Raw genomic sequence first — 27468 nt, forward strand, 5'->3', positions numbered from 1 at the left:
AACTTCAAGTGATGTTTTTGCCTTCTTACATTAATGATGTAGATGTAAATACAAAATTTAAGGAAAGTTGTGTATGTAGCGCTCTAAGATATACAGTAAGACATGGAGGAACCGCATGCGTCTGAAGCAAGTGTGTTTAATGTTGAGCTGAAAACCAATTAAGTAGAACCGTCTCTCAAGCCAAGGGTTTGGGCAGCCACGGAAGCTCAGAGGCCAGCTAAGGGGCACTAATCCCCCCCCCCCCCCAAAAAAAAAAAAACTTTGGTTACATAGTGAAGGAAGAGAGCAAAGAACCCTAGATGAGTGATGGGGTTAAAGTTCTTCAGGCAGGACTTGTTTAGCTGAATAGTAAATGTGATAAACTTGGGGTGAAAGTGTAAAGAAACAGGAATATGAGACTAGCCCCATATATATTCTTAATGTTGCTTTATATTTTGTGTACACAATATATGTATACATACATGTATGCGAGTGTGTATAGATATATATTATATCTATGCATATACACACGTGTGTATATATCTAGATGTTCATCGTGCATACAGCTGCAGTCATAACAGATGGGTTCTCCTGCCGTCAGGCGGATCCTCGGTCGGCTGAATTCCAGTGTCTAGGTCCGGCGTCGGTTGTCGTCGCTTCTTCCCTGACGTCAGTGCGACAGGGGTATAAAAGAACCAGCCGACGCCATTTTCTTCAGTCTTTTTTGCCGCGCGGTGCCAGAAGCAGTTCAAGTGCTGGTCGGCCAGCTCCTGAGATTACAAAAAATTTGGAACCGAAGTCTTCTTAAAAGCTAAGTACCCCGTTGGGGAAACTTTTTCTTGCCTCAGACCGATGTCAGACAGTTAATAATTGTATTTCTTGTGGGAAGCAAATACCGCATAAGGATTTCCATTCCCTCTGTATACCTTGTTTAGGCCCAGACCACGACGTCTCGGTCTGTTGCTTTTGTGCTACATTCAACAAACGCACTATTAAGCGTCGGGTGGAGTTCACCCAGCATTATTTTGGGAAAGCATTTAACTATACTATGTCGTCGGATACTCCGACTCCGGTTTTGTCTAAAAAAACGCAAAGACAAGGACCGACACTCTAGGTCTGTGGCCTCTACCGACACCACGCCAAAGCCGACTACACGTGGTCCGGTTCTCAGCGAGGTGCCTATGCAGCCCCTGATTACCGACTACAGATCTTTGGCAGTCTCTCCTGTACCAGAGGTCGCAGGCTCCTCGGCCCACACCCTGACTACAGATACCGAAGTCACGCTTGGCATTGAAACAGAATGTGGACAGGTCCACCTCCACTCAAGGTGTCTTCAGACCTTCCTCTTTTTTCTCCATCAAGGCTTTCACCAAGTCTAAAGCTACCATGCACCCTAAGAGACCAGCTACACAGGGCCCATCTCCAGGCCCCATGCCTAAGAAACAGATGCTTAAAATGCCTGAGGATTTAATTACTCTAATCAGAGGTTCTCGGCCACCTCCGGACAAAAGACCCAGAGTGGAGGAAGATTTCCCCCTCCTCTGATCAGGGCTCTATTATTTCAGAGCACTCTGATTATCAGGAACAGTCGTACTCCCCTTTTGAAGACTCTGATGCAGAGGAATCCATTCCTTCTGTATCCCCCCCTGAAGATTACTCTTTTTTGGTGAAACTCTGCATACCTTAAGGGAACACTTCCACTGGGAAGGCCAGGATTATTCAGATTCCAAGAAAAGGCTCAGGGAATTTCTTTTGTTACCCCAGCACAGGCCTCTGGCTATACCTCCTGTCCTGGACATCCTAGATGATGATTACTCGGAGGCCTGCCTTAACCCGGACTCTCTCCCTCCAGCTCCAGTTAAGCCTGACTGGTACTACAGGGTTCCTGACTCACACCAATTTCTATACAAAAGCCATGCTGCTGACCTAGAAACCATCTCACAGGGGCCCAAGGGAGTTAAGGCCTCCATTGCCAAAAACCCATTGCCTTCAGAGAGAGATTCCAGATCCTTAGAAAGGTGGGGGAAAAAGGTATATACCTCTGCTACCTTATCCACGAGGGCCTTAAACTGTCAGTTTCATATGCTAAAATACCAACAGTTTCTGTTATCTCAATTGAAAAGTAAAATGTCACAACCTGAACAACCAGACATGAAGGAGTTGCAGGATTTGATGCATAGTGCAGAACAAGTGGGTAAACATACCTTACAATGTGGTTTTGATGCTCTAGAGGCCTCGTGTAGAGTTGCTGTTACAGGCTCAGTCATACGTAGGCATGCCTGGCTCAAGGAACAAGCCTTGCCTGATCATGTCAAAGCTAAATTACTAGGCGCCCCTCTTCAAAAGGATGTACTGTTTGGGGCAAATGCTGAGGAAGTATTGCGGAAGATGGAGGACAAGGCTAAATCAATGCAAACTGTGAAAGAATTTCTACAGGTTCAACCCCCACGTTTTAGTATAAATTGGCCTTCCAAAAACTGGTCCTTTCCTGCCACAGACCGACCCCAAAGAGGCAGATACAGGCGCCCGAGGGGCAGAGGACAAACACAAGGATCTTGGAGGCAGACAATGGCAAGCTCCTACACAGAGGTGGTGAGGACAACTCGCAATCTTTCAGAAAGCAAAACCAATGACATTCCCCTTTGCATGCCAACCAGGTCTCAAATGGCAGCACCCTTAGGAGGAAAGCTGGCACTTCTCAAAAAAATTGGCATATTATCACAAAGGACAAATGGATCCTGAACATTATAAACAGAGGCTACAAATTCCATTTTCATACCCTTCCAAAAATGAAAGGCATGCCAAACTGCCACACAATCAAAGGGCAGAGGCACAAAAGCAAATTTCAGATCTTATAAACATGAAAGCTATCCAAGAGGTACCTACACACGAACAAGGTCAAGGTTTTTATTCCAGGCCATTTCTTTTGCCAAGGAAGGGCAAAGATTGGAGACCTATTTTGGATCTCTCCATCCTAAACACATTCTTACTCGTACTAAAATTCAAGATGCTCACTCTACAGCAACTTCTTCCCATGCTGGGCAAGGAGTCTTGGCTGGTAACATTGGACCTCAAGGAGGCATACCTGCATGTCCCAATCAGACAAAATTGCAGAAGATACCTCCGATTTCTTGCAGGTTCAATACATTATCAATTCTCTGCATTGCCCTTTGGTTTATCTACTGCGCCCAGAGTATTCACGAAATGCCTGGCATCAGTAATTGCTTTCTGCAGACTTCAAGGGATACAAATATACCCTTATTTGGACGACTGCCTGATCCAAGCGGACAGCAAGCACATTCTTCTGAAACATCTGGCTTATGTAATAATGTTATTAAACTCTCTAGGATACACAGTCAACAAAGAGAAATCAAGACTAATACTCTCTCGGAAGATAATTTTCCTGGGTGCCAATTTGGACACAAACACCCAGATGGCTTACCTCATGCCAGAGAAGCAGGGGCAACTAATTCAATATTTCAGAACACTGGCAAATTGCACCAGGCTGACTGCAAGGAAAATCCTGCAGGCTCTGGGATTCATGGCATCTTGCATCTTACTAATCCCATGTGCAAAGCTGCATATGAGAACTACAATGGTACCTAAAAAACATATGGTCTCAACACAGCCACAGTTTGGAAACAATAATACCACGAATTCCATGTCTGCAAAAGGAATTTCTGTGGTGGGCTCAAGCATGCCAAACAAACACAGGTCTTCCATTCAGCAAGCCTCAAGCAAATCAAGTCATCACAACAGACGCCTCGGACTACGCCTGCGGGGCGCACATGACAGACCGGTGCATTCAGGGCAAATGGACCCAAAAAGAAAAGCACCTTCACATCAATCAAAAAGAAATGCTAGCAGTGATAAATGCTATTACAGCCTTCAAGGACCTTCTACAACCAGGTCAGCTATTGATAAGAAACAGACAACACCACAGTTATGTGGTACATAAACAAGCAGGGAGGAACACATTCTTATCACCTATGCAGACTGGCCATGTCACTTTGGAACATGGCCATGGACTTACAAATGGAACTACAAGCACAGTACTTGCCAGGCAAGGAAAACACGCTGGCAGGCAACCTAAGCAGGAATATGACAGATCTACACGAATGGAAGTTGTATCCAAACGTTTTTACAGAAATAATCCAAGAATGGAGAAGGCCAGACATGGATCTCTTTGCCTCCCACAAAAATCAATTGACAAAATTCTGCACAAGGATCTTCCATCCAAAGGCCTGGAGAGTGGACGCTCTCTCTCTTTCAGTTGGACATCAATGACAGTTTATGCCTTCCCACCTCTTCCTCTGCTGCCCAAAGTCCTATTGAAGACCAGAGCAGACAGACCAAAGATGATCCTCATTGCTCCGGACTGGCCAAGGCAACACTGGTACCCACTCCTGAGGAGCCTGACACATTCCCCACCATGGACCCTGCCTCTAATGCCTCTTCGTCTGACTCAGCACAGCTTCAAAACTCTTCACAGTCAGCTGAAGACACTTAATCTAGCCGCATGGAAGATTCCTTAGCATCACAGCAGGCCCTGCTCTCCAAGGAGGTGCAGGATGTCATTTTGGAGGCCAGAAGGCCATCAACTAGAAAAGCTTACTTTGCAAAGTGGAAACGTTTTAGTTTGGAATGAGAAAAAGGGCCAGTGCCCTGGAAAACTGAATTTACCTCAAATACTACAATATTTGGCTGAACTGCTAAGCAGTGGACTTTCATTCTCCTCCATCAAAATCCATGCCTCAGCCATTTCTGCAGAATACAACACTGATCCACCTTTATTCTCTCACCCTCACAGTTCCTCAGAGGGGCTAAGAATTTAAGACCTCCAAGAAAACAACCAATACCTGCTTGGGATCTTAATTTCATTCTGGAAAAACTGACTTTGCCCCCTTTTGAACCAGCTGCCTCATCAGACTTACAATATTTGTCCTGGAAAACAGCTTTCCTTCTGGCTATCACTTCAGCTCGTAGAGTTTCAGAACTACAGGCTCTTATGGCTGTCCAGCCTTTCATCATCTTCCATCAGGACAGAGTTTCGTTACGTACCAACCTGTCCTTTATGCCTAAAGTGGTATCCAGGGTAGCCTTAAATCAGGTCATACATTTACCTACCTTTTATCCTAATCCTCAAAACAAAGGGGAGAGATTACTGCACTCCTTGGACATCCACAAACAACTGCGTTATTTGGACAGAACAAAGCCTTTCAGAAAATCAGAACAGCTTTTTGTGGCCTATGCGGTAGGAGCTCAAGGAAAGTCAATATCCAAACAGACAATCTCAAAATGGATAGCCCACTGCATATGCTTTTGCTATTCCTTTCATGGCAAAACTGTTCCTACAGGCATTAGAACTCATTCCACCAGGGCCACAGCCACCTCTGCAGCCTTCCTCAGAGGAGTTCCTACCAAGGATATTTTAGAAGCAGCCACTTGGAGTTCTGTGCATACCTTCTCTAAGCACTACAACCTACCATTATACTCCAAGTCTAGAGCAGGCTTTGCCACTGCAGTCTTGCAGGGCATTTTGGCTCGTCCTAGCTCCACCTAGTGCCTACCACCCCTTTCTTAGCTTTGGGATTCTACCCATCTGTTATGACTGCAGCTGTATGCACGATGAACATAGTACAGTTTTGTACAGTTTTGTACCTACCATAAATGTAGATGTTTGAGTGCTAATACAGCTGCAGTCCAGGTTTCCCTCCCCTCTTCCCCTCTAGGGGTATTCTTTTATGGTGTATTTGCTTGCAACTACTGTTTTTTGATTATATTGCATTGCATTGTTACATTATTTTATGTATTGCCTTCCTTCTTGGGGGCACCTGACATCTGGGGCAAGAAAGACTGAAGAAAATGGCGTCGGCTGGTTCTTTTATACCCCTGTCACACTGACGTCAGGGAAGAAGCGACGACAACAGACGCTGGACCTAGACTTTGGAATTCGACCGAGGACCTGCCTGATGGCAGGAGAACCCATCTGTTATGACTGCAGCTGTATTAGCACTCTAACATCTACATTTATGGTAGGTACAAAACTGTACTTTTTATATACAATATAGTATATTATACAATAACTCCCCATTAATATTCGAAAACTTGTACGCTGATTGGCCAGCCCAACCAATGCAACTGTTGTAAATCCCACAATATACAAACGGAAAAAGGTCCGGTCACCTGGATTTCTTTCCGTTGATGTATTACCAGAGAGGCTGCTTGGACAAAATACTACAGAAATCTGGTATGTTTAAAATGAAACACACGTACCTGATATCTCGTCTATTTCTTCCACGCTGTCTCTCTCCTACCCCTAAACTGCCTTAAAGTTGTGTTTTTTTTTTTATTTTTATTAAAAAAAAAAAACAAAAACGGAGCAATGGAGATTTTCTTTTCTCCATTGCTTCTGTTTCAAAGCATTGATGTACTGTGTATGTGTGGGAACGCAAGTCCCATATGCATGTGCGGTACATCAACACAAGGAAGCAGTATACCACCACCGGTGGAAGAATAATGCACAGTTATACAAAGACATTTAAGAAAAGTAAGTTGTTTTTTTTTCTTAAATTTCATTGTATAATAATAAACTCTGTGGTTGTGGTATATTGAAATTTACCCACAATTGGCTTTATTTAATCACTAGGGCTTCACCCTCGTGATTAAACCACGCCAACTGTGGGTAAGTCTTCAATATACCACACCACGTCGTTTGTTGATCCTTAAATCTAGTATAGTATATTTTGCATTTGTTGCCTGGGAGTTGTCCAGCTGAGCTATTGCAGATGTTCATCGTGCATACAGCTGCAGTCATAACAGATGGGTTCTCCTGCCGTCAGGCGGGTCCTCGGTCGGCCGAATTCCAGTGTCTAGGTCCAGCGTCGGTTGTCGTTGATTCTTCCCTGACGTCAGTGCGACAGGGGTATAAAAGAACCAGCCAACGCCATTTTCTTCAGTCTTTCTTGCTGCGCGGTGCCCGAAGCAGAAGCAGTTGGCAAGTGCCGATCGGCCAGCTCCTGAAATTACGAAAATTTTGCAACAGAAGTCTTCTTAAAAGCTAAGTACCCCGTTGAGGAAGCTTTTCTTCCCTCTGACCGATGTCAGACGAAGTTAATAATTGTATTTCATGTGGGAAGCAAATACCGCATAAGGATTTTCATTCCCTCTGCATTCCTTGCTTAGGCCCAGACCACGACTTCTGGGTCTGTCGTTTTTGTGCTACATTCAACAAACGCACCATTAAGCATCGGGCGGAGTTCGCCCAGCAGTATTTTGGCAAAAAATGTAACTATATTATGTCATCGGATACTCTGACTCCAGTTTTGTCTAAAAAACGCAAAGATAAGGACCGACACACGAGGTCCGCGGCCTCTACAGACACCACGCCAAAGCCGACTACAGGTAGTCCGGTTCTCAGTGAGGCGCCTATGCAGCCCCTGCCTACCGACGACACTTCATTGGCGGTGTCTTTGTGCCCGAGGTCGCAGGCTCCTCGGCCTACACCCCGACTACAGATACCAAAGCCACTCTTGATGGTGAATCTCAAAATGTAGACAGGTCTGCCTCCTCTCAAGGTGTCTTCAGACCTTCCTCTTCTTTTTCCATCAAGGCTTTCTTTCACCAAGTCTAAAGCAGCCATGCATTCTAAGAGACAAGCTACACAGGGCCCTTCTCCAGGCCCCATGCCTAAAAAACAGATGCTTAAAATGGCTGAGGATTTAATTACTCAGGGGTTCTCAAACCCCCCCCGGGACAAAAGGCCCAGAGTGGAGGAAGAATCCCCCTCTGACCAGGCCTCCATTATTTCAGAGCACTCTGAACAGGAACATTCTTACTCCCCTTTTGAAGATTCTGATGCAGAGGAGTCCATTCCCTCTGTCCCCCCCCCCCCCCCCCCAGAGGATTACTCATTTGGGGAAACCTTGCATACCTTAAGGGAACACTTCCACTGGGAAGGCCAAGAGTACTCGGATTCCAAGGAAAGGCTTAGGGATTTTCTCTTGCTACCTCAGCACAGGCCTCTGGCTATACTTCTAGTCTTAGACATACTAGATGATGTGTACTCGGAGGCCTGCCTTAACCCGGATTCCTTACCTCCAGCCCCAGTCAAGCCTGACCGGTACTACCGGGTTCCTGACTCGCACCAATTTTTGTACAAAAGCCATGCGGCTGACCCAGAAACTATCTCACAGGGCCCCAAGGGAATTAAGGCCTCCACTGCTAAAAATCCATTACCTTCCGAGAGAGATTCCAGATCCTTAGAAAGGTGGGGAAAAAAGGTATATACCTCGGCCACCTTAACCATGAGGGCATTAAACTGCCGGTTCCATATGCTAAAGTACCAACAGTTTCTGTTATCACAGTTGAGAAGCAACATGTCAACCTGAACAACCAGACTTGAAGGAGTTGCAGGATTTGATGCATAGTGCAGAACAAGTGGGTAAACATACCTTGCAATGTGGTTTTGATGCTCTAGAGGCCTCAAGTAGAGCTGCTGTTACAGGATCAGTCATACGTAGACATGCCTGGCTCAAGGAGCAAACCTTACCAGATCATGTCAAAGCTAAATTACTAGATGCCCCTATACAAAAGGATGTATTATTTGGTGTTAAAGCTGAGGAGGTATTAAAATGGAGGAAAAGGCTAAATCAATGCAAACAGTGAAAGATTTTCTACAGGTACAACCTCCACGTTTCAGTAGAAATTGGCCTTCCAAAAATTGGTCCTTTCCAGCCACGGACAGACCCCAAAGAGGTAGATACAGGCGCCCGAGGGGCAGAGGGCAATCTCAAGGATAGTTTAGAGGCAGACAATGGCAAGCTCCTACCCAAAGAGGTGGTGAGGATAGTTCGCAGCCATTCAGAAAGCAAGCTCAATGACTTTCCCCTTTGAATGCCAAGCAAGGCTCAAATGGCAGCACCCTTAGGCGGAAAACTGGCACTATTTTCAAAAAGGCATATTGTCACAAGACAAATGGATCCTGGACTTTATAAACAGAGGCTACAGATTCCATTTTCACACCCTTCCAAAAATGAGAGGCATGCCAAACCTGCCACACAATCAAAGGGCAGAGGCACAAAGACAAATTTCCGATCTCATGGACATGAAAGCTATTCAAGAGGTACCTACTCACGAACAAGGTCAAGGTTTTTATTCCAGACTATTCCTGGTACCAAGGAAGGGAAAAGATTGGAGGCCTATTTTGGACCTATCTATCCTAAACACATTTTTACTCGTACCAAAATTCAAGATGCTCACATTACAGCAGCTTCTTCCTATGCTGGGCAAGGAGTCTTGGCTGGTAACATTGGACCTCAAGGAGGCATACCTGCATGTCCCAATCAGACAAAATTGCAGAAGATACCTCAGACTTCTTGCAGGTTCAACCCATTATCAATTCTCTGCATTGCCCTTTGGCTTATCTACTGCGCCCAGAGTATTCACGAAATGCCTGGCATCAGTAATTGCCTACTGCAGACTTCAAAGGATACAAATATACCCATATTTGGACGACTGCCTGATCCAAGCGGACAGCAAGCACATACTTCTGAAACGTCTGGCTTTTGTAATAATGTTGTTGAATTCTCTGGGATACATAGTCAACAAAAAGAAATCAATCAAGGCTAATACCCTCTCAGAAAATTTTCCTGGGTGCCAACTTGGACACAAACACCCAGATGGCCTACCTCACACCAGAGAAGCAGGGGCAACTAACTCAATACTTCAGAACACTAGCAAATTTCACCAGGCTGACTGCAAGGAAAATCCTGCAGGCTCTGGGATTCATGGCATCTTGCATCCTACTAATCCCATGCGCAAAGCTGCATATGAGGAAACGTCAATGGTACCTGAAAAACCTATGGTCTCAACACAGCCACAGTTTGGAAACAATAATACCACTAATTCCATATCTTCAAAAGGAATTTCTGTGGTGGGCTCAAGCATGCCAAACAAACACGGGTCTCCCATTCTGCAAGCCTCAAGCAAATCAAGTCATCACAACAGATGCCTCGGACTACGCCTGGGGGGCGCACATGAGAGATCGGTGCATTCAGGGCAAATAGTCCCAAAAAGAAAAGCACCTTCACATCAATCAAAAAGAAATGCTAGCAGTAATAAATGCTATTATAGCTTTCAAAGACCTTCTGCATCCAGGTCAACTATTGATAAGGACAGACAACACCACTGTAATGTGGTACATAAACAGGGAGGAACCCATTCATACCCCCTATGCAGGCGGGCCTTGTCACTTTGGAACATGGCTCTGGAATTATAAATCTAACTTCAAGCACAGTACTTGCCAGGCAAGGAAAACACGCTGGCAGACAACCTAAGCAGAAATATGACCGATCCACACGGATGGAAGTTGCATCCAAGTTTTTACAGAGATAATTCAAGCATGGGGAAGGCCAGACCTAGATCTCTTTGCCTCCCACAAAAATCACCAATTGACAAAATTCTGCTCAAGGACTTTTCATCCAAAGGCCTGGAGAGTGGACGCTCTCTTTCAGTTGGACAACAATGACAGTTTATGCCTTTCCACCTCTTCCTCTGCTGCCCAAAGTTCTATTAAAAACCAGAGCAGACAGACCAAAGATGATTCTCATTGCTCCAGACTGGCCAAGACAGCACTGGTACCCACTCCTGAGGAGCCTGACTCATTCCCCTCCATGGACCCTACCTCGAATGCCTGACTCAGCACAGCTTCAAAACTCTTCACAGTCAGCTGAAAACACTCAATCTGGCCGCATGGAAGATTCCTTAACATCACAACAGACACTACTCTCCAAGGAGGTGCAGGATGTCATTTTGGAGGCCGGAAGGCCGTCTACTAGAAAAGCTTACTCCGCAAAATGGAAACTGTTTTGTGCCTGGAATGAGAAAAAGGGCCAGAATCCTGGAAAACTGAATTTACCTCAAATATTACAGTATCTAGCTGAGCTGCTAAGCAGTGGACTTTCATTCTTCTCCATCAAAATCCATGCCTCAACCATTTCTGCAGAATACAACACTGATCCACCTTTATTCTCTCACCCCCTCTTAAGACAGTTCCTCAGAGGGGCTATGAATATAAAACCCCCAAGGAAATGGCCAATACCTGCTTGGGACCTCAATTTCATTCTAGAAAAGCTGACCTTGCCTCCTTTTGAGCCAGCTGCCTCAACAGATTTGCAATATTTGTCCTGGAAAACAGCTTTCCTTCTGGCTATCATCTCAGCTCGTAGGGTATCGGAACTACAAGTCCTCATGGCTGTGCAGCCTTTTATCTTCCATCAGGACAGAGTTTCCTTAAGAACCAACCCGTCCTTTATGCCAAAGGTGGTATCCAGGGTAGCTTTGAATCAGGCTATACACTCACCTACCTTTTACCCTAATCCTCAAAACAAAGGGGAGAGACTACTACATTCCTTGGACATCCACAGACAGCTGTGTTATTATTTGGACAGAACAAAGCCTTTCCGAAAATCAGAACAGCTCTTTGTGTCCTATGCTATAGGAGCTCAAGGGAAGCCAATTTCCAAACAGACAATTTCAAAATGGATAGCCCACTGCATACGCTTTTGTTCTTTTCATGGTAAAACTGTTCCTGCAGGCATCAGATCTCACTCCACAAGGGCCACAGCTACCTCTGCAGCTTTCCTCAGAGGAGTTCCTGCCAAAGATATTTTGGAAGTAGCCACTTGGAGTTCTGTACATACCTTCTCCAAGCACTACCACCTACCATTATACTCCGAAACTAGAGCAGGCTTTGCCACTGCAGTCTTGCAGGGCATCCTGGCTCCTCCTAGTTCCACCTAGTGCCTACCACCCCTTTCTTAGCTTTGGGATTCTACCCATCTGTTATGACTGCAGCTGTGTATGCACGATGAACATAGTACAGTTTTGTACCTACCATAAATGTAGATGTTCGAGTGCTAATACAGCTGCAGTCCAGGTTTCCCTCCCTCCTTCCCCTCTTGGGACAGGCCTTTTGGCTAACACTTCCTCATACAACCTGATTGGGGTATTCATTTATGGTGTATTTGCTTGCAACTACTGTATTTTGATTATATGGCATTGCTTTATTACACAAATTTATGTATTGCCTTCCTTCTGGGGGCACCTGACATCTGGGGCAAGAAAAACTGAAGAAAATGGCGTCTGCTTGTTCTTTTATACCCCCTGTCGCACTGACGTCAGGGAAGAAGCGACGACAACCGACGCCGGGCCTAGACTTTGGAATTCGGCCGACCGAGGACCCGCCTGACGGCAGGAGAACACATCTGTTATGACTGCAGCTGTATTAGCACTCGAACATCTACATTTATGGTAGGTACAAAACTGTACTTTTTTCGGCAGAGGCTTGGGTAGAAAAGCTCCAAAGATATACAATGCAATTAAAAATAGCAGTACATATACATTTCAATAAAAATAGCAGAGGATTTTGGTAGTTAAAATATGTAAGCTACATACATGTATATTGACAGCTAAAACTCATGTAAACAAAAAGGAGAATGTTAAAGTAGAATAAGTTGTATCTTTAGGTTTAAAAAGAGATTTGAGTAAATACAAGGTTTTGTATGCGGAGTAGCAGAAACTTAAAAGGTTGCATAAGAATTTCAGGGAGCAGAGTATAGAAGAAGCTTTGCAAGTTACATAGGATTAAGTAGTTAATGGTAAGCTGTAGTAAGTTAGACTATACTATAAAGGTAGGCAATGATCAGGGCAGGTGAGTACAATGGCAGGACCAGTGTTTTTTTAAAGTGGTCTTTGGTTGCTAGCTTAAGCTTTTTGGGGTGAGTCAGGGTCTTTATTTCTAGTGGGAGTTTGTTCCATGCAATAGAGGGATGGTAGCTATACAAGTTTCACCTTGTGTTGATTTGGGTTTATGGATTTTTAGTAGGTCTTGGGCTGAGCTTTGGAGAAGTCTGGTAGGGGAGTAGAGAGAGATCAGAGAAGATGGACTTGGGCAAAAATCAGGTTGATATAGGATGGGAGTGCATGATTTGGAGTTGAGATTGTAGGAACAGGTGAGGTATTTCGGGTCAGTTCAGGTATTTTAGGGAGAGAGAGTGGAGATTTATGGGTTTGTTGAACTGCAAATCTATTTTGTGGTAGGTTGATTCTAATTTGGTAAGTAGGGAGGAGTATAGATTTGTGAGAATAGGTTAAGCATGGTAGAAGGTAGGCATGGGTAAGAGAGATCCTAGCTTCAGTAGTTAGGAATTTGCTGTTCCTGTACAGAAGTCCTAGCTTTTGGTGTTTTTTTTAATACAATTGTTAATGTGAAGATCGAATTTTAGTTGGTCATCAATGGTGTAATGCCAAGTAGTTTTGTGTTAGTTCGACTTCTTATCTCAGTATTGTTTAGGGACCTTATTAAGAAGAAATGTTTGTGGCTTGCAGGTTTAGGTAGAGTAGTAATTTTTCTTTTCTTGGGGTTCAGGATAAGCTGATTAGTGAGCCATGTCTCCACTGAGTTGAAAGATGCCTGGGTATTTGTTCGGAGTTCTAAGGGGGAATTATCAATAGTTATGACTGTAGAGTCATCTGCGTATTGGACAATGTTAGATTGAGGACAAGAGGAGTGAAGTAAGTTGGTGAAGATATTGTGTAGAGGTCCAAGAATGGAACCTTGGGGAACACCAGTTCTTACTGAGAGAGGGGTAGATAAGCTGCAGTCAGTACAATGGGACTAACTGTATCAGAGGAGAAGTTTAGGTCTACAAGTTTACTAAGAAGCCATGTGTCTGTGTGAAAAGCCTTAGAAAGGTTGAGGAATAGACAGGATACGAGTTTGTGATCATCTTTAGCAAGGGCTATACGTGTGTGTGTGTGTGTCTGTGTGTATGTATATATATATATATATATATATATATATATATATATATATATATATATATATATATATATATATATATATATATAAAATGTGTGTGTAGAGCTAGGTATATAAAATGTGTGTAGTAGTGTAAATCAGCGAGTTAAACATGGCCAAAGTAGAAGTGAATCTGCGAGTGCTGGAGTTGTTGCACTAGTGCAGACTGAGAACAGCTGCTGCTTGGCGAGACGTTTACATTTAGTTCGTGTAGAAGCTCTCTAGTTTTCTCAGTTAGAAGTCTGTAGTTTTGTGATAGTATATTTAAGCTTTTCTTGTATGGTTTGCAAGATCATGAAAATTACTTGCTCAAAGTAGTTTAAGGAAAAGTTTCTACATTTGGAGTTAAAATGCTTTAATGTTTGGTACAATAAATACTGGATCTGGAAAATGTGTTGGAGGTAACATGTGTCTTAGAAACTAGCCAGCTTGTGCTGGATAAGTGACAAAAGTTTAGTAGTCTTAGAGGGGCTGATTGGGTTCAGATGCTTTAGAGGGGCTGATTGGGTCAGATGTTTTGTGACAGACTTCTGTACAGAGTTAGACTCAGCACTTGCTTCAGTATTCCTGGACTTCTCCAAAGAGGAGAGTGGTTATTCCAAGATGCATCCTGAATCTGACCATTTCATGTAGTCATGAAAACTCGGCTGTAGATAAAATGCTTTGCCTAGAAGTTTGGCAGTGGGAAGAAATTAACCTGTTGCTAGCCTAAAGATAGTTTTATAATGCCTGGAATAGGAGATGATTGGAGGTACGTATCTTGTTCATCAAGATATAGCTGTGTAATGGAGCAAGAAATTTTGTGGAGATTGCTGGAGCATGTTACAGTAGTCTGTTTTAATATTTATAGCAGGGTTTTACTAATGTACTTTGAATAAACCATTTATTTTTGTTTTTTGTTTTTTTTACTACACCTCATAAAGAAGCGACTCCAGATGCACTCTTACCTAGCTGTTTCCTTGGACCTAACCTTCACTGAAGGAACTTTTTTTCTTTTAAACTTGCGCTAAGCCTCTTATAAATGCCAGCAGTGGTACTGACAAGAAAATTCATTTTTTCATCTTTAATCTCCAGTGTGCTATGTCTTTTGTACAAATGTTTATCTGCCAGTCTTAAACGTTGGGGAGAGAAAAAAGTGAAGAGATACTGACTACAGTGGTTCGTAGGCAGCTCAGATGCATGGAAAATACCAAGGAGCATAAAAAACCTAACTGAGCAAGTTAGATAACCTACCTTTTTATAATATGACCAGTACTACACACAATGTCGGGCCCAGTCTTTGGCTCATGGCACTGCTACATCTGGTCCATATTTTCAGTTTCTGCTTGCTTGTGTGACTTGGTCAGATGTTAGTCTGCGACAGAGGGAGTATGAAATACGGGTTAGTGGTAGTTGACTCATCCTGGATGGAGGGTGCCAGCACCTACAGAGGACATGTGCAGCATATGGACCAGGGAAGTGCGCTTGGCATTATCCTTCATGGTTTACGCACAAGTCATTATTTGCAGTGTTATGGGTGGCTGCCCAACTCATTAGTGGGAGTGAGGAGGGCATGATTAAAGTATGGTGCTACACAGGCAGAGGGACAGCGTGACTGTCTACTCAGGGATGGAGAATAAGGTGGGCATGATTAAAACATGGTGATACACTGGCAGCAGGACTGATGAAGCATTTTTTACATTTCAGAAGTTGTGTGTGGAAGATGCTAACCTAGAAGCAGGGCCAAATGCATCAAGGGATATTATCCTGAGTTGATGTTGGAACTGCTTGGATGGGGTTTGTCCTAACATTATGAATACTGTTCCAGAAATATGCATGAAGAAATTATGGCTGTTTGAGGTCCTTACTGTACCAGTATATCGAAAAGAAAATTATTTGATGCACTGTATTGGACAAGTATGGATTTTTTAAATTTTTGCTTTTATTTGTAGCTTATTATTTTGTTCCATACCGTAGGAAATTGGACCTAATCGCAAGTCATGCGACTGAAAAAAATAAAAAGGGATCATCAAAGCTTGCTGTATTGCCATTAGTGTTTTGGGTGTATTTTTTGATTTTGTGCAGAGTTTTGCCGATGTTCTTAGTGTTTCACTGTTGCAGTCATCACATTTGGGTTGTTTGCTAGCAGTAGCCCTCAGTCAGCCTGATTATCAAAGTCTTGGGTCCTGCGTCAGTTGCTGTCTCATCTTCCATGATGGCTAGTAGTCAGGGGGTAAAACATGCAGCAGACACCATTACATTGGTCTTTCTTGACGTGCGGTGCTTGAAGCAGAAGCAGTTTGCAAATGCCGGTCGGCCGAATCCTGAAATTTTAGTTTTTTTAGATTCAGAACCGAAGTCTTCAACTAAAGCGAAGTACCCCGTTGGGGAAATTTTTTTTCTTGCTCTAGTCTAAACAGATGTCAGTAAAAGTCAATAGTTATATTTTTTGTGAAAAGCAAATACCTCAAAGATTTTCATTCGTACTGTATTCCTTGCCTAGGCCCTGACCACGACGTACCTCGCTGTCAGTTTTGTGCCTTATTTAAACCACGAACTATTAGTCGGTATATTTTTGCTTTTAAATATTTTGGTAATCTGTTCAATTATCCAGATATGTCTTCAGTAAGCCACCTGACTACCGACATTCCAAAAAAACACAAAGATAGACAGGCCACCTAGGTCCAAAACTGCCGACGGCGCTTCTAATCTAGTCGTCAGTTCGCCGGTACTCCTGGTGCTTTCGCAGCCCCTGATGCCTGCTACTTCAGATTTGCAGGCCTCTACTGAGACCCATTCGGAGTCCAGTATGCTGCGAGATGCTTCAACCGTGGAACCTGTGGATGTCCCTACCTTGGATGGGTCCGGAGCTGCTGTGCAGGTACCGGCTTTTGAGGGTGTATTCAGGCCTACTGACTTGCTTATTAAACCGATGCCATCTTCTTCAAGTCCTAAATCTCGAACCATGCCTAGAAAACCGATGCCCAGACCGCATGGTCAGGCCTCTCTGCCTAAAAAAAAAAAGAATGGCTGAAGACCTTATTTCTTTAATCAGGGGAAGCCAACCTTCCCCCTCCTAAGAGACCTAGGACCGAATTTGCTTATGACACTTCTGACCAGGATTCTGAAAATTCTGTTTCCTCTGATGACCAGGATTTACCCTTATCTACCTATGAGGATTCTGATGCAGAGGACTCTATTCCCTCTGCTTCTCCCCCAGAGGATTTTTCTTTTGGTGAAACCTTGCATACTCTTAAGGAGCATTTTCACTGGCAAGCCAGGATTACTCTGATTCTGAAAAGAGGCTTAGGGATTTCTTATTCCTGCCCCAACACAGGCTTTTAGCTATTCCTCCTGTGCTAGACATTGTTGATGCCTTTTCGGAATCTAGCTTGGCCCCTGAATCTTTACCTCCTGCTCCCAGAAAACCTGATGGATATTACAGGGTTCCTGACTCTCACAAGCTCCTTTTTAAAAATCCTACTGCAGATCCTGATACCATTTCACAGGGACCCAAGGGCATTAAGGCTACTACTGCCAAAAATCCTACTTCCTCTGATAGAGATTCCAGGGCTTTGGATAGATGGGTTAAGAAGGTATACACCTCTGCAATCTTGGCCATCAGGGCCTTAAATTGCCAGTTTCATATGTTAAAGTATCAGCAGCATGTTATTGGATTTCTTAAACTGAAAATGATGTTTATTCCTGACTGCTAAAAATAAGGATTTACAAGATTTAATGCATTCAGCTGAACAGTTTGGAAAACATACTTTGCAATGTGGTTTTGATTCACTAGAGGCATCTTGCAGGGCTGCTGTCACCGGGTCTGTATTAGAAAGCATGCTTGGCTTCAGGCGTAATCTTTGCCAGATCATGTTAAAACTAAATTGCTGGATGCTCCCTTAAACCAGGACCACCTGTTTGGCAACAAAGCTGAAGAAGTTCTTAAGATGGAGGAAAATGCTAAATCTATGCAAACTGTTAAAGATTTCCTGCAAGTACAGCCTCCAAGATGTAGTAGGCATTGGCCCTCTAAGAATTGGTCCTTTTTTGCCTCTTCAAGGCAGTCTCCATCCAAACCCAGAACCAGCAGAATACCCAGGCTTCAGTCCCAGGGTATGCACAGGACTAAGCAGTGAGGGGCTCCCTCTTCCAAATCAGGGAGTAATAAGACCCCCCCCCCCCCCCATGGTAAGCTGTCTCAATGACTTGACTTTAAAACTTCCAAGCACTTCTCAAGTGACTGCTCCTTTAGGGGGAAAGATTGCTCTGCAAGCAAAAAACTGGGAACTCATTAGCCAGGACAAATGAGTTTTAAATATAGTTTCCCCAAGGTTACAGATTTCACTTCCACACGTTTCCAACCCCAAACGGGTGGCCAGATCTACCCCCAAATCAGTAGGCAGAGTTTCAGAAGCAAGTACTCTCTTAAGCTTAAAGGCTATTCAAACTGTACCAGAAGGGACACTGTTTCTACTCAAGGCTTTTCCTGGTACCCAGAAAAGACTAATCATGGTGTCATATCCTGGACCTTTCTATCCTAAACACCTTTTTGGTGGTTCCAAAATTAAAGTTGCTAATCCTTCAGTTGCTTCCTATGCTAGGCAATGATGCCTGGTTGGCAACACTGGATTTAAAGGAAGCCTAAATGCACATCCCAATCAGGGAGTCTTGCAGAAGATACCTACGCTTCAAAGCAGGCTACATGTGCCATCAGTTCTCTGCACTGCCCTTTGGCTTATCTACTGCGCCCAGGGTATTCACAAAGTGCCTAGCTCCAGTCATTGCATTTTGCAGGTAAAGAAATATTCAGATATACCCATACCTGGACGATTGTCTAAGTCGTGCAGAAAGCCAGGACATACTTTTGAATCATCTGGCATTTGTACAAAAGGTGTTAACTTGTGTGGGGTACAACATAAATGAAAAGAAATCACATCTTGTACCCTGTCAGCAAATTATATTCCTGGGAGCAAGCTTGAACAGAACTTCCCAGATGGCTTTCCTCACGCCAGAGAAACAATGTGACAACTTACTTCAAACTAATGGCCACAAAAACCCTGCTATCTGCAAGGCAAATACTGCAAGCCTTTGGTTTCACGGCCTCCTGCATTCTACTAATTCCATATGCAAGACTGCATATGAGGAAACTACAATGGTATCTAAAAAGCCTATGGTGTCAACATTCTCAGGATCTAGAAACCAATGATTCTTATTCATTGCATACAGTTAGAGTTCCTTTGGTGGGTGGAGGCTTGTTACCAAAACAAAGAACTACCATTCACTCTACCCCCTGCCGCCCAAACCCTAACAGACTCATCAGGCTATGCATGGGGGGCTCACCTGGCAGGGAAGTGCAGTCAGGGCAAATGGAACCCAAGTCAAATACACCTGCATATCAATCAAAAAGAAATGTTAGCTATACAGGATGCTCAGACAGTCTTCAAGGACCACATTCTTCCAGGACAATTAATGGGAAAGACTGACACCACTGTTATGTGGTACATAAACAAGCGGGGGGGGGGGTACCCATTCATACCCCCCTCTGCAGACTAGCCATGGCTCTGTGGAACACAGCCTTGAGCTACCCAAGTGCATCTACAGGCTCAATTGCTGCCAGGAAAACTAAATACATTGGCAGATGAACTAAGCAGAAATCTCATGGACCCACACAAGTGCAAACTGGAACCAAAGACTTGTTGATAAACAAATGGGGGAGCCCGGATATAGACCTGTTTGCCTCCCACCAGAACTGCCAATTGGATAAATTCTGCACAAGGACTCCCCACAAACAAGCTTGGAAAGTGGATGCTCTGTCCTTCAGCCAGAAAAATCTATCATTTTATGCCTTTCCTCCTCCTGCCTCTCCTCTCCAGAGTACTACTAAATAATAAATAGGACAAATCAAGTACAATACTGATTGTACCAGACTGGCCACGTCAACACTGGTACCCCCTCTTGCACAGTGTCACTGCTGGCTCTATGGCACCTGCTTCAGACCCCTACCCTACTGTCACAGCAGGAGAGCGAGATTCTGCACCCTCCGCTTCAAACCCTGAACCTGGCAGCCTGGCTAATTACCTAATCTCTCCGTTACCATCCTTCAGTAAACAAGTGGTGGATGTTATTTTGGAGGCAAGGAGGCCTAGTACTAGAAAATCTTATGCTGAAAAATGGAAGGAATTCTGTGCCTGGAACCAAACTCAAGGGATGGGTGCAGCTGCCCAATTTACCTCAGATTCTTCAATATTTAACTGAGATGCTTCACAAGAGCCTTTCTTTTTCTTCCATCAAAATTCATACCTCAGCCATTTCAGCTCATTACAACACAGAACCACCCCTCTTCTCTCATCCACTGCTCAAGCAGTTCCTCAGAGGGGTCAAAAACTTAAGACCACCCAGGAGAGTTTACTCCAGCCTGGGACCTTAACTTTGTATTGGAGAAACGCACTCTTCCTCCTTTTGATACAGCAAGTGCAGAGTTAAAATTCCTTTCTTGGAAAACAGCCTTCCTTTTAGCAATCACTTCAGCATGAAAGGTATCTGAATTACAGGCCCTTATGGCAGTGGAGCCTTTCATCATTTTTCATGCGGACAGGGTGTCCCTCAGGACCAATCCCTCCATGCCCAAGGTAATATCCAGTGTGGCTCTTAATCAGTCCTTTTATTTGCCAACCTTCTTTTCTAACCCTCAGAACAAAGGGGAACGGATACTGCATTCCTTAGATGTGCACAGGCAACTTGGATTTTACTTGGACATGGCTAAACCTCAAAGGAAATCTGAACTGCTGGTGGCATTTGCTGCAGAGGGCAAGGCTATTTCAAAACAAATCATTTCTAAATGGATAGGCCATTCCATTCATTTCTGCTATAAGCACCATGGAAAACCTATCCCACAGGGGATTAGACCACATTCAACCAAGGCTGCATCTACCTCTACAGCTTTTCTCAGAGGTGTCCCTACAAAGGACATCCTAGAAGCTGCTACCTGGAGTTCTGTACATACTTTCACTAAGCATTACCATTTGCCAATTTTCTCTAAATCCAGAGCTGGCTTTGCGACTATAGTCTTGAAGGGCGTTATAGCTGGTCCTAATGCTATCTAAATTCCTCCTCCCATCCTTAGCTTTGGGAATCTACCCAAATGTGATGACTGCAACAGTGAAACTAAGAACAAAGTACAGTTGTGTACACTTACCATAAATGTAGATGTTAGTGTGTATTCACTTTTGCAGTCCTGGTTACCCTCCCACCAGCCCCTTGACTTTTTGGCTATACCTCTATTCTCTTCTACCATGCTTAAAAGCTTTTTGGTGTATTTGCTTTTTTGTTGGAGGTATAACCTTGTGTATAGTTATATAGATATATGTACAGATTAGATATAGATATATAGATATTGATATACATTATAGATGTATATAGATATGCATTATATATATATATATATATAGATATATATAGATATAGATAGATAGATATATATATAGATATAGATAGATATATATATAGATATAGATATAGATAGAGATATAGATAGAGATAGATAGATATATAGATATAGAGATAGATATATAGATATATAGATAGATATATAGATAGATATAATTGTTTGCCATTAGGGTGGCACCTGACATCTGGGGCAAGAAAAACTGATGTAATGGCATCTGCTGCATGCTTTATACCCTGACGTCATGGAAGATGAGATGGCACCTGACGCAGGACCCAAGACTTTGATAATCAGGCCGACTGAGGGCTACTGCAAGCAGATAACCCAAATGTGATGACTGCAACAGTGAATACACTCCAACAGCTACATTTATGGTAAGTGTACACAACTGTACTTTCTCCACACATCCCTGCTTTTTGTGTATATAAACTCAGATTGCCCTAGCTTGGAGTTTAGGGAGTACTCTGTAGCAAGATAAAACTTTGTATTCCATATTTCTTATTTATGTTAATTTTATTAATCTCATTGCTGAAGGCTGCAGTTGTGGTCCTCATTTTCAGTAGGAGCATGTGGTATTCTTACAATTTAGTCATGTGATATTGTTAATTTAATGTGGTTTACCGCACAACAGTAATGCTTTCATATTGACTATTTTCCTAAAAGATTCTGAAGAAATTGTCAGTTGTGTCTTTTGGCTTTTCCCGGTTAGGGGTCGCCACAGCGGAACTCCGGTCCACTAATGATTGGTGGTAGTTTTTTACATGCCGCGTTACCAGCCCTGATGCACAACCTTCAACAAAGGTACGCCCATTCATGCATGTCTCCACGCAGAAGACGCTCTAGCTGAGAATTGAACCGGACAGCGTCTTACTGTGAGGCGACATCGCTACCGCAGCACCACCATCACGGTAGTCAGTATTGCTCCTTATTCAAAGACAGCATTGACAACTTGAAACAGTAGTAGAATGAGTCTAAAGCTAAGCCTGGTTACAAATACTGCTACCAGGTCTTCTCTTATGGTGAATACCTTGTGAATCTGTACCCACCACTGACTAGTTTCTTTGGCTAGTTCTGGGTACATTTGCTTAGTACAAAATAATCCATGTATTGGTGTAGCACTTGGAGAGAGTCAGAAAGCTGTATTTGGGGAGAAGTGCACCCATCTCCTTGTGTTTGTCTGATAAATAGGTTAACATTGTTTGGAAGGTATTGTAAAAGGAAGTGTGGTGGAGTAATGCAGCTGTTACACTGCAGCTGTTGCAGAGTCGGAAATGCGTTTCCAGATAGACTTTGATATGTGATTGACTATAAGAATGTAAGTTGACACATTCTTATAAAAATTTAATTCTGCACTGTTAGCTGTGTCACCTACTAATGGCATTTCATATGCTTGCTTTGATGTCTTAAATGTTTTATAGCCATATTTCACCAGTTCCTTACTGTTCTGGGTGCCACGTTATATACATTTTCATAATTTTTTATGAGGCTATCTTTGACTTCCTTGTCAGGGCTAAAAATGGATTTCTTTTTGTGAGAAGACTACAGTTCAGAGCTTGTACACCTTTCATTTCGCTGTTGTGCCTTGTGTCTAGTGTTTGAATTCATGCTAGCAAAGTGTAATAAGCCTTTAATGGGACACTGTTTTATTTTGCAGACTGTTGACCCTGTAGCAACTGCACTTATTCAGAAGATGTTACGGTCAGATCCTACCACTCGACCTACAATCGAAGAACTGCTGAACGATGAGTTTTTCACAGGAGGCTACATACCTTGCAGACTGCCTACCAGTTGTCTCACTATCCCACCTAGGTTTTCCATTGCACCTAATGGATTTGAAACTGCTAGTGTGAGGAAACCTCTTGCTGCATTAAATAAAGGTAGGTGTTAGTTGCCCTTCTGTAACTGATTGGATTGGTGGACTGCGCTCTGCATTTTTTGTGGTATTGTCTGTGCTTCTGGAAGGCTGCAAAACTGTGCTCATCTCTGAGATCATTGCTTCAGTCCTATTCCTCATCTAATGTGACTAGCTGCATCCATATGTGCACAAGATTAATTCTGGTAGCCAGACCTGTCACTTCAGTAGCGGCACTTACAGCTGGAATTTAAAGTGTTTGAATAAGAGATGTTTTTAGTATGGATCGTTTTTAGTATGGATCGTTTTTAGTATGGATCGTTTTTAGTATGGATCGTTTTTAGTATGGATCATTTTTAGTATGGATCGTTTTTAGTATGGATCATATTTCAGTAAAATTCTTAAGTTGGCTGGTGTCCACCCAACTTGCCAGAGTCCCTGACCCCACTGCCTTTGTAGGCCTAAGGTTGAACTTGAGAATGCAAATCTCCATATTGGGTAAATGAATATATTGGTCCACAATATCTTCAGTTTTTTATGACTGATATGTACACCGTTCATCAAGAACACTTGCTCATTTTTTTCTTTTGGTGTCTGAGCTTATTTTGCAAGGAATCCTCAGAGAAGACCCCTGTTCAGGGTAATATTTTTCTATGCTTATAATAAAATCATGACTTAGGCAAATTTACATTTATATAAACGTCATTAAACTGTATGTATTAAGTTTACATTTACAACCCTACTTCACATATATTGCCATGTATCATATAACATAAGCAACAGTACATAAATTATTCAATTCCCGCCTTTTTTAGTGAAAACTAAAGGAGGCGGTGTATCAATATTCATTAAAGATAAATACACCTCCAGATTGGTTAGCATGATTCCCTGGAGATACTTCAGGTGCAATTAAGTGTTGGTTGGACACCTATTCAAATCATTGCCAGCTACAGGACCTCCTCCATGAATCAGGACACCCACTCTGCCTAGTTGGATCTACTTGCATCTAACAAGATACATCCAAACACAGTGATTTTGGAGACTTTAACTACCCATCCATTGACTGGGGAAATTACTCGTGTGGATACTCACTTGCCTGAAGGTTCCTCAACTTCATTAACTCCAATGCCTTGGTCCACAAGGGGTGCCAACATCCTGGATTGGGTGTTTACCAATATGGGGGACCACTGTAGCACCCTCATTGTGAGGTTTTCTCTGGAGATCTAACCATAAATCGGTCTCATTCGAAGTTACTATCATACCTACCCCCCCATATAGCACAAACTAAATTAAAACATTTCTCCAAAGCAGATTACAACCTCTTACAGGATGGTATAAATAGCTTCCCTGCACCTCCTCCCTCAGATGGAACTGGCAACTATGGCTGGTCCTGTACAAATGCTTTATACAAACTCCATAACTGATAAGACCAAAACCAATTCCTCAAGGAAGAGCAAACCTGTCTGGTGGACAACTGCCATTAGCAGGCTTTACAGTAAGAGGAAGAAATTGCTTTCTAAGAGTAAGCAGGAGTGAGCCCCAAACTGGAAGCACTCCCTCCTCAGCTTGAGCAAGCAAATGGTATTGTAACTAATTTTTCTGTTCACACTTAATATATACCCAAATTCTTTACCTTATGGGCCTAAGCACCATTTCTGCAATCGCACAAAAGGCTTCATGTGTTCAGACTGTTTTCAGACAGCACTCCAGTAAATTATCTTGAAACTCCTAGGCAAACCCCTCCTCCCTTTTTAACCCAGATTGGTAATCTAGACACATGGATTTGCCATTCCCACCTGTCTGCAGCCAGCTTGGTTGAAATGGATGATCAGATACAATGTAGCAGTTCTTTCATGTTTACTGACAACGTGCGAGAGATTGAGTTCTGCAATGTTACTTTAGACAAAGCCCTCACATGTAGCCAATTTGGGTAACAAGCAGGTTGTCATTATGCCACACATCACACTAAACCAGTCGTAGACAGGCCAAACACCATGACTTTCTTATGCTGAGGCTCTTAAACCTCCCCAAACAAATGCCTCTTAATTGTTGCCTAAGAAACTGGTGCCCTCTGGAATCTACATACACACTCAAAAGTGCCAATGATGTAACACCCAAGAGTTGCACCGTTTCAGCTTAAAAGCCCATAAAGCATCCCTACAGACTGTCCAATATCTTGGTCACAAGTGACTCTGTAGTGAGACACCAATGCACTGCTCACAAAGTTGTGCAAGGAGGGTCCTGTCCTCTGCCAGTCGGGTGCCAGGATTTGCCACATCATGCATGCACTCGTGTCATGTGTAAGTGAGGCACATCACCCTGGACTTTGAGGAGACAAGAGCCTCAGAATCTATCGAGCATTAACCCAGCCTTGAGCAGTGTTTCACCATCACCAAGACTGATCCACAATTCGAACAAAAGATGAGACTTCAACAAGTGGCTTAGCTTCTAGTGTTATTCATAGGGGGTGTATAGTGCATAATCAGCCTGGGCAGAGATTGTGGACAGTCCTGATGGCTTTCACAGGATTACTTGTACTGTCCCCCAAAGGCTTCTATGTACTTGCTAAAACCTGGTCAATCCCCGTGGTAGCTTTTTTTAGGCAATGTCAGTATTTTAAAGCTTCTGACATACCTTAATGTTGGATTCTGTGTAGTTTATTAGTGCTCAAGGGATTTAGTACCTACCATTCTAACAGGCTCGGGCATTGGATGAATGTACTAAAGGAGATGTCTGAATAGTATTAAGACCTCTCACCTCCAGACTTGTTAGACAAGATAACCTGAAACTCTTCACTGTCCATCCCTTGAAGTAACATCCTTGTCTCTTATGGAAAGGGGGTAACATGCAACTGTTCCACTGCTCTGATTTGCCTTTAAAAGGGCAAAAAGCTTTAGAAGCCTAGCCATGCATTTCTATAAAGCCTTCAGTTCATATGTTTTTAGTATGTTATTGGCCCATCTCTGCCTGTTCTTAAAGGAGCCAAAACCCTTGATAGTCCTGCTTGCCATTGAGGCCTTTTAAGGTGCCTCCCTGGAAGTGTCCCGTGGAACCAAATTCTCAAGCCCTAGCGATTGATAGTGATTAAGTCCAGCAGGGCTCTCAGTATGAAGTGTATAGGATGAAGCAAAGCAGATAAAATGCATGGAAATTTTTAATAGTTGGCAAGCGCTTTCGCACCCATCCAAATGTGCTACATCAGACCGTTCAAATTCACCATAGGAACAGTTAAATAATAGTGGGTCATCTATTACGTCGTATATAATCAGGGAAACACAAACTATGCATAAAAGCATCAATAAATAGGCACAAAAACCACAATATACAAAAAAATTCAAAGAGCTTGTCTAATTGGTCTTGTAAATAAGGTTTTAAAGGTACGTTTGCATTAAGCCCAGGGGACTTATCTGCATGTAGTCTTGTAATCCACCTAGTTTCACATTGTTCCAGTAAATTCAGGTCACCCAAACGCAGGTCAGTCTTAAATATACTGATTACCAAAAAACCAAAACAATGATCATCCCCTTTTTCAATAGTATGTTTTGCTAAAACACTACATGTTATGTGATCCTATCTCGCCTACATTCTGACTGATGGGTTCGGAGCCGATCCCTCGGCTCCGACTCGGCACGCTTATGCCAAAGAGCGAAGTCTCTTATTGGCTGAGCTTACTATATCCCAGGATGCACCACTACCAGTCCCCCAGATCTCGTTTGCCGCTTCCCTGCGAAGACGTGGTCTCGAGCTGGCTGGGCTGAGTAGTTTTTATTAACTAACTTTTCTGTCAGTTTTTTGCTATTTTTGGTCACAAAAGCTGTTTTAACGGCTATCGCTCTTTTGTGTACGTTTGGATTGTGAAAACTGTTGTGTGTGATTGGGTTGAGTTTGTTTTCGGCCCCCCTCCATCCAGGGCCTTCCCGGACTGTCAACCTTTTAAAACTTACAGGGTCTCAAGTAAATCTATACTTGTTTAGAGTTCCCTGTCATTTACAGGAAGTGTTTGCGTTAAGCTATATCTGTAAGCTTAGGTTTATCATCAGTAAAGCTATAATTGTTTACTTTCCTGTCAAAGTTACTAGAATTGTTTAACATCATGTCTCAAACCCCTAGGCCTTCGGGTTTTAAAAATGTTGAAATGTGGCTTCAAAATGTCTATCACAGACGATCATTCGCTCTGTGTATATTGTCTAGGGGCAAAGCACTTGCAGGAGTCATGCAGCGTATGTCACGCTTTTTCCTCAAGGGTCCTCCAGGAGAGGAAAAATAAATTGATTCTTAAGGGGTTAATTAAACCTTCCTTTGAAGAAGCCTTGGCATCCTCTCCGGCTCCGGCCAAAAAGAAAAGGGCTT

General features: G+C 43.1%; 1 protein-coding gene across 1 annotated transcript in view; it reads left to right on the forward strand.

Annotated features, from left to right (window-relative positions):
• PLK1 (polo like kinase 1) overlaps positions 1-27468 on the forward strand; it is a 592954-nt gene that overhangs the window by 143533 nt on the left and 421953 nt on the right. The window contains exon 9 of the mRNA XM_044089232.1: positions 22921-23143. Coding sequence (XP_043945167.1) covers positions 22921-23143 — 223 coding nt within the window. The remainder of the gene's footprint in view (positions 1-22920; positions 23144-27468) is intronic.

This window comes from Protopterus annectens, chromosome 12.part0 (genome assembly GCF_019279795.1).
Source record: "Protopterus annectens isolate FY-2018-M chromosome 12.part0, PAN1.0, whole genome shotgun sequence".
Taxonomy (NCBI): domain Eukaryota; kingdom Metazoa; phylum Chordata; order Ceratodontiformes; family Protopteridae; genus Protopterus; species Protopterus annectens.